The following is an 8,180-nucleotide window of genomic DNA, read 5'->3' on the forward strand; positions in this document are numbered from 1 at the left end:
CTGCGCCTCCTGGCGACGACGGGAGGAGGAAGGAGGGTGGGGCGGGCTGGAGGTGGCGGCGGCTATCTAGGGTTCCCCCCATCGCCACGCGGGGGCGAGAGGAGGAACTTGTATGTATGAACTACCGGGGACTGAGAGAAGAGCATATCATGCTTAGATGGATGCATGCTGAAAATAAGCACGATGAGTGCCAATGTCCCAGTAGAATAGGAAGCACGAATCGATAATTCTAATAGGTTTGATTCTATTAGCTGCTATATAAAGAATGCGTAAAATAACCAATCGATTTTTTTCTAGAGAACATGCAAATAATTAACTAAATATGTATCTACAGTTATTCTCCCTCCTTTACATAGGCAGTAGTATATATAATATGTTTTTAGGAAACCTTTTACATCTATATATGTGTTAGTTAGTATCAGACCCATTGACATTTTGGTTAAATATTCACCTGAATATCTGGACTCAGGGGCTAATTGGTCCTCATCTCTCTCATTATTTTTCTCCTTTTATTAATCTTTCCACATATTTGTGACCTAATTATGTGTAGGCGTTTCAGATTCTCCTTGTGTTGCTACACTTTCCACTCCAGTTTCACTTTACCTCTCTCTGCCATCCATGCCGATCTTGTAGGTTAGAGGATGGAAAAATAAATCCTAATTACAGCGACATAGAGTGGTCGAACCAGATTAGGAGGTCTAGCTAAACTGCGCCAACTGATATGCATATCTTCATTTGAGGCACTAATGATATTTATGTGGTTGATTATGTGCCTAATACCCAAGATACATTATATTCAAGAAAATCAAGGAACTGATATACATCCATATCAGGTGCCATCCACCTCTATAAGCAGACACCTAGCTAGACCCTTTTGTCCTCACCCAACGAAATTTCCATCCACCTTGAATCGATTCAGTCTGGCAGGCATGGGGACTAAGGTTGCAGCGACCGCCTTGTTCTTCTTGCTCCTCGTGAGCTCTGGTTTTGGTGAGCCCTTTGCCCCTAAAAAATTATCCACCGCTCCTAATACTTCTCTAGGAGTAATTCTTAAGCATGTTCTAGCTAGTTGACCGTGCTGTTGGAGCAGGCAAGAAACATACGCCATGCGAAGGGCCCAGCCAGACCTTCAAAGGAAACTGCGACTCTGACGAGTGCAACGCAGCATGCATCACCGAGGAATACAAAGGAGGTTACTGCGACGTTGGAGGGATTGTTGATTGCATGTGTACCAACTTTTGTCACGACGGTCAGCCGCCAAAGAAGTTAGATCTGACTGAAGCCAAGGTCGACTAGACTATCCGTTCCTTGCGCTGCGGTGTAGATGTGCCTTAGATGAGATTTTTCAGTTCGTTGTGATGCTTTGCAAACTATAATGGAAGGATGTTTGTCTGGTTACTAGTATAAATTTTTCAAATATTAAGGAGGGCAAATAATACTATCTCTGTCTATAAAAACGTGTCGCAAATTCGTCTAAATAATCCTTCTATGGATGGAGGAATTAGTAAGATCATCATAACATTGTGAATTTTAAGATTGAGAAATTTTGTTGATGTCAGTTTTTGTTATGGTATGTATGCGTACAGCTGACTACCGTACCCTTAATGAGTTTGGGGAGAGGGTGTGCCGAATGCCGAAGCACAGCCCTCGTTGATGTAGACGGGAAATAATGCCAACAGTCTGTTTCTGAAGGCATCTGGGTGGTTCCAAATGCTCGAAATGGACTTCTCCTTCCCAATTACCTCCAGGAAATGACCAACTTCGAGTGACCACTGACCAGCTTCTGCCTGCTCCAATTAGCTTGGTAGGTCATGGTTGTTCAAGCAATTAGTCCAGACCATTTAGATTATTAACCCCCAAAACCATATGATTGAGCTCACATGCGCCTTTTGTCAGTATATCTCTCATGTGATGCTATATAAGTCTGAAGGCATCTGGGTCACTGGGTGGTTCCAGATGATCGAAATTGACTTCTTCTCATTTACCTCTGGAAATTTACCAATTTCGAGTGACCACTGGCCAGCTTCTGCCATTACCTGCTCCAATTAGCTTCGTAGGCCGTCATCATTCAAGCAATTAGTTCAGTCCGTTGAGGTTATTGCCCCCAAAACCAAATGATTGAGTTTGTATGCAACTTCTGTCAATATCTCTCTTATTGTTTCCATGTACAAATTTGACGCGCAGGCTAACAGACATACATACACACGTGCACATTCACGGACATCTGAATACCGTACACTTGCATGCTGCACCCTCAACAAGAACACCAGCCATCCATCAGTAAGTAAATCGATAAGCATAATCACATCTCATACACACCGTCTCTTTGCAGAACTTGAAGCTGGCGCAAATGAAGACCAAACAAGTGAGGAGGGAGGTGTACTCGGCGCAGGCATGGCTTGTCGATCAAGGGCATAATTTTGAGTTCTATGACGAATCCAGGACTGTTTTAAACTTCTCTGTTATTCCAGACGCTGTGCATCTGAAAATAGTCAGGAATAAGCTGCGGGCTGCATTTCTGAATACTCTTTTGTTTTTCGGTTCTTTTCGTTTTTTTTATAGAAAACGCTGGAAGTTTCTTTAACAGAAACCGGCGATCAATCATCTGCACTCGAAACAACATCGTCTTACCAAAGTTCTGGACTTGAAATTTCAATTTCAGAAACGCATGTGCAGGTTCCAGTGTGTGCCAACAAGCGCCCGAGAGAGCAAGGACAGTGCACATAAAACAAGCAGTGGCGGCGATGGCGACTTGGTGAGGGCAAAACGGCAGTGTCACGAGGTGTGGGCGGCAAGAAAGGGACCATGCTTGCACCAACCAACCACCATGGACGCACACCCACCCCTCGTGCCATGGTTTTGTCTCTCTTCTTCTTCTCCTCCCCTTTTAAGTTTGTCCACTGCCTATACATATCAGACATATATGCCTTGCCAGCAACCAACTTCTCTCCCCTCCTTGCTCTTGCAAGATTTGCTGGTGTGAGAGACTGAAGCTGCCAGCATGATCTGCTCGTCCAGCATGGATCGCACGGTTGTGCGGCGCCATCAGATCATGTTGCAGCTTCATTTCCTCACCACCACCAAAAGATTATGGAGCTGCTTCTCTGATTTCTCTTGTGCAGCTAGGCAGATGTGCGTGGAGCCACGGAAGGGTATGCTTGCTAATTTGGTGTTGTTTTGCCATGCCATTGTCTGCAGGTTAGTATACTCGTTTTGTTGTCTCAGCTTTTCTTTAGGAGGTTCTGTCATACAAATTCTCTCAAATCTTTCGAGCTTCTTAATGTGTATGATGAACTAATGGTGTACAGTTTGTTTCACTTGCATTACCAAATTTATCCTTTTGCTTATACCATCAAAATAAGATGGCTCACTCTTAGCGAAAGGAAATGAAAGGCAATTAGTCCCTCGCGAATTTATTAGGACATTGTCCCTCAAACATCCATTTCGAAAAAAATTGTCCCTCACACATGCTTCACGTCTGTATAGTTTTTCACCTTTTTAACGAAAATGTAGAAAGTCCAGCCTAAACATTAGGAACTCAGATTTGAGTTCGTGACAAATTCAAGCCCAATTCAACAGAGCTAGGCTCACCTCGTACTTCTGCTAAGTCATATCTTAATGAGATCACTGTGCATACAATACCTGTGCCTGGTTTTCTCTAATTTTACCGAAATTCAAATTGCATTGCTTAATTTCTTGGATGCATGACTCCCATTATTTTATTTTAAGCTAAACTGCATCTGCTGTCTGTCTTAACATGAAAACCTTTTGTCCATCTATTGCTGTGTGAAGTACAAAGAATGCTCTGGCAATGGTAGTAAATTTTTAACATTCAGTGTACCCTCTATTTTTGCTGTGTAATGAAGATAACAATGCAAGACCCTCCAAGAGAGGGAAAAAAAAAAAAAAGCAAATGCGAACTGTAACATCTCTGACATATGGAATTGTACATGGATGTACACGCAATGCAATAATTATACTAGTATCAATTATAAATCAAGTAACTGCTCATTCCGTTTCATAATTCTTATCATGGTACTCGTTTCGTTTCATAATTCTTGTCGTGGTTTTAGTTCCACGACAAAAATTGTGGAACGGGGGGAGTATTTGTTAACTAAGTGTCGGTAAACAGTGTGTAAAAACAGCATCATGTAGTAGAAAACTACAATAAGGTCCAAATCAACCAAATATGATCATGTGCGATTAGATTCCTTGCCTCCAAAAGGCCATGCAACTCATACACTCCATTAACTAATAAAACATATAATAAGATTCTTATGTTTGTGCTTAACAACGACATAACATCATGCTACTCCTCTAGGCTCCTAGTTCAGTCACAATGACAGATACATAAGTGGTTCATGTTGCCATCTAGATCATGCAAGTCTGATCTGAAATACTCCAGCGAGACTTTGTCTAGCTGTCTTCAGAAAAGCTGTTGTTGCTGTTGATTAACTTTGGTCCTTCTAGACATTATTTTCAGCCAAAACTGTTCTATACATTGTTCTTCAAAGGAATGCAAAGTGGGTTTGTTAGATGGGCGGATCCAGAATGAACCATGTAAGAGATAGGAAACCAACAGTGTTCGGGATGAGGTATGTCGGATAAGAAAAAGAAAAGGCAGGATCTAGAAACAGCAAAGATGTTCTGCTCATCCAAGAATCTGAAACTTCATCTGCATAAACTCATAAATAGCCCCTCTGGAAGGTTGGTTGAGCTCCATATCCTACTCCCAAATCAAGAGCCATAAAACTTTTCAATTAGTTTTTGAACAAAAAAGAGGGCACGCACAATTTCAAATGATATCTTAATGCTGGAGAGTTTAAAAATTGTGTTGTACGAGAAAACGCAATAGCTAATTTGTAATCAGAAAATAAATAATTTTGCAGGTTAATATTCCCATGCAGCTTTTTTGGGCCTTGTTATTTTCAGATTGATGTATACAAAGAGGTTATTTTTTGAAACCAACGGCCAACAAAAGAAAGCAAAGCGACACAGTGAAACACATGCGGAAATGCAAGACGTGAAACAAATAGCCATACACATCCACAGGAGTACGTCCGTTTCCAAGTACTTCACTCACAGGGAGGAAGTAGTAGGTCATTATTCACGACTCACCTAGCAAAAATTGGTGACAAGCCTATCTCAAAGTTCCTTAAACATAAGGTTGCAACGTTACACCGATATCCCAACGAAAAGGGCATGCAGCAAGCTTGTAGGCACAGCTTGAATTAAGCTAAGCCTCGTCAAGGGCAAGAACACCTGGGAGGGGCTTGCCTTCCAGCAGCTCCAAGCTCGCACCACCGCCAGTCGAGATGTGGCTCATCTTGTCAGCGAGCCCAGCCTTCTCAACAGCAGCAACAGAGTCACCACCACCAATGATGGTCGTGACGCCCTTTCCGGTAAGCTCAGCCAACTGCTTGGCAATTGCCTGAAGAAACACAACAGTACTCAGCAACCAAAAAGAGGTAACAGATAGACAAATGGATGTTATGTGAGATTATACTCACATCAGTGCCTGCTGCAAACTTCTCAAACTCAAAAACTCCCATAGGACCATTCCAGATAACAGTCTTGGTGGTGTCCAAGGCATCACTGAAAGTCTTGATGGAATCCGGGCCAACATCGAGACCCATCCAACCATCAGGGATAGCATCGGCAGAAACAATCTATAAAAAATGTTCAAAAAAAGTGAGCATCAGCAAAGCATGCTTTGGTGCAAAATGTCGCTTGAATCACACCAAGAGCACTAGGGTAATTGTGTAAAATGAACAAACCTTGCTTTCAGCATCTGGTGCAAACTTGTCAGCTACAACAACATCGGTTGGAAGCAAGAGGCTAACACCCTTGGCCTTTGCCGTTTCAATTAGTGAAGTTGCCAGTTCAAGTTTGTCTTCTTCCACAAGAGACTTTCCAACAGCTTTTCCCTGGGCTTTGTAGAATGTGAAGATCATACCACCACCAAGGATGAGGATATCAACCTTCGCCAGCAGAGACTCAATCACACCAATCTTAGATGAGACCTTGGATCCACCAACAATGGCAGCAAATGGCTTCTTTGGGTTGGCGACAGCTCCGACAAGGTAGTCAAGTTCCTGGGAGGATTAAAATAGTTAGGCACCCTGCTATTTTGTTCTGACATATTTGTTCCAAAGCTTATTGAAAAATCTAAGTAAAGCATCTTAACTATCAACCTAAGGTTGCTACATCAACAGATAGCAAATGATCTGTGTACTACTATGCCATGTCCAATGATAAATTTGCAATTAGCGTCTGCAGCAGGGAAGAGGTTGTTTCTTCTTTCAAAATGAGGATAAAATCACAGAGGCAAAATGTCATAATCCAACTAACATCAGCATGAAGTGAAAATTAAACAAACATGCACTTAGGATTGTAAGCAAATTATGTGCAGGAATTAGTTATCATTTCAGACGTACCTTCTGCATGAGGAAGCCAGCAACAGAAGGCCTCAAGAACTTGGTTACACCCTCTGTTGAAGCATGAGCCCTGTGTGCTGTGCCAAAAGCATCATTCACATAAAGGTCAGCAACTGATGCAAGCTTCTTAGCGAACTCAGGATCATTCTTCTCTTCCTCCTTGTAGAACCTGACATTCTCTAGGAGCAGAACACCACCCTCTGGCAAAGCAGCAGCCAATTTCTCAACTTCCTCACCAATGCAGTCATTGGCCATCACAACCTATTGACAGAAGTAAAAAGTGTAGAATATAAGTGCTCTTAATCTAGTTGAAAGAGACAAGAGAAGTTGTCATGAACCCATAACGTACATCAACTCCAAGGAGCTCAGACAAGCGTGGAACAAGAGGCTTCAAGCTGAACTTGGGGGTGACACCTTTTGGGCGGCCCTGAAAATGCAATAATGAAATGCGTTAGGAAAGGGAAAATCAACAGTTACAGTACGTACAATTGATATCTCATTGTGTATCTGATCACATCAAGCAATGTAATTGGCATAAAAAATTTTCACAGAAGATATAAAATCTGGATTGGTTGGAAACACTGAACAATATACTCATCCGAAGATCAGAGCCGAAAGTTAGTTGTTGGTGACATAAAACCAGGTGAAAGCAACACAGTTTAGTCTGGATAGTTGTTGAATCAGTAAACTGTACATGGTTAAAAGGGTGAATTGTTTTAGTTATCAGGAATCCCATCAGATACTCTAATACTAGTTCGTATTCTATCCAGACAACATCAAACAACAATTTTGTAGATGTCAAAATGAGGGAGGTGCAAACAACTAGACATGTCCTTGTGACTGGTCCTACTCAAAGTCAGAAGACAATACTGAACAACCACAATTGAAGTTAAATTTTAGCGGTGACCAAGCAGACGAGAAAATAATAAACCAAATCTGTACAAGTGAAAATAGATATACACAAGTCGGGCAGGCATCCCTGAACTGTAATTCGCTCAAAATTGAGATGTAACTGTTAACATGCAACTGCAATATAGTAGGTTACGTTCATCAGAACAACTAATAATAACCAATCTAACGAGGAGGATCACATCAACTGGTTCAGATAGCCTGGCAACGTAGGTGGACATTTGCTGAACCTTAAGCAAAAGTATGAGCAGTTGTATAGCCACCGATCAAAATTCCGAAGCAACTCTAAATTTCCACATCACGTGATCAGACAGACAGGCGGGGGATTTTATAATTTGCCACACTCAACCGCATCCAATCCTACCATAAATCACGCATCCAATCGAGATAATCAAATCCAATACTGGTAGTAGCATTTTTTTATCGATAATATAGTAAGCAGCAGCATGTGACGGTGGGTGGGTGGGTGGGATTTGGGCGCTCACCAGATGGCTGGCGAGGATGACCTTGGCGCCCTTCTCGATGAGGAACTTGATGGTGGGGATGGATGCGCGGATGCGGGTGTCGTCGGTGATCTTCTGGGCGTCGTCGAGCGGCACGTTGAGGTCGGCGCGCACGAACACCTTCTTCCCCTTGAGATCCGCCTCCCCGAGGGTGCCCACGCTCCTCTTGGTCGCCATCCCTGCACCAGAAACCAACACCGCGAGCGTCAATCACCACGCCGCAGCGTCAAACAACAGCGCAGGAAGCGGCGGCGGCGGATCCGGGCACGGCGAGGGGCGATCGGAGGAGGTGCTCACCGTGAGAAACCGGATCGAATCGGCGGCGATCTGG

General features: G+C 42.9%; 1 protein-coding gene across 1 annotated transcript; it reads right to left on the reverse strand.

Annotated features, from left to right (window-relative positions):
- Positions 1-5,015: 5,015 nt before the first annotated feature.
- LOC124691184 (phosphoglycerate kinase, cytosolic) lies at positions 5,016-8,180 on the reverse strand. The gene is made up of 7 exons (XM_047224447.1): positions 8,147-8,180; positions 7,832-8,028; positions 6,787-6,864; positions 6,438-6,698; positions 5,778-6,095; positions 5,511-5,669; positions 5,016-5,431 (listed from the first exon to the last, which is right to left on the reverse strand). The coding sequence occupies exons 2-7, from the start codon at positions 8,024-8,026 to the stop codon at positions 5,237-5,239; spliced, it is 1,206 nt and encodes a 401-aa protein (XP_047080403.1). The 5' UTR covers positions 8,027-8,028; positions 8,147-8,180; the 3' UTR covers positions 5,016-5,236.

This window comes from Lolium rigidum, chromosome 2, assembly GCF_022539505.1.
Source record: "Lolium rigidum isolate FL_2022 chromosome 2, APGP_CSIRO_Lrig_0.1, whole genome shotgun sequence".
In the NCBI taxonomy this organism is placed as follows: domain Eukaryota; kingdom Viridiplantae; phylum Streptophyta; class Magnoliopsida; order Poales; family Poaceae; genus Lolium; species Lolium rigidum.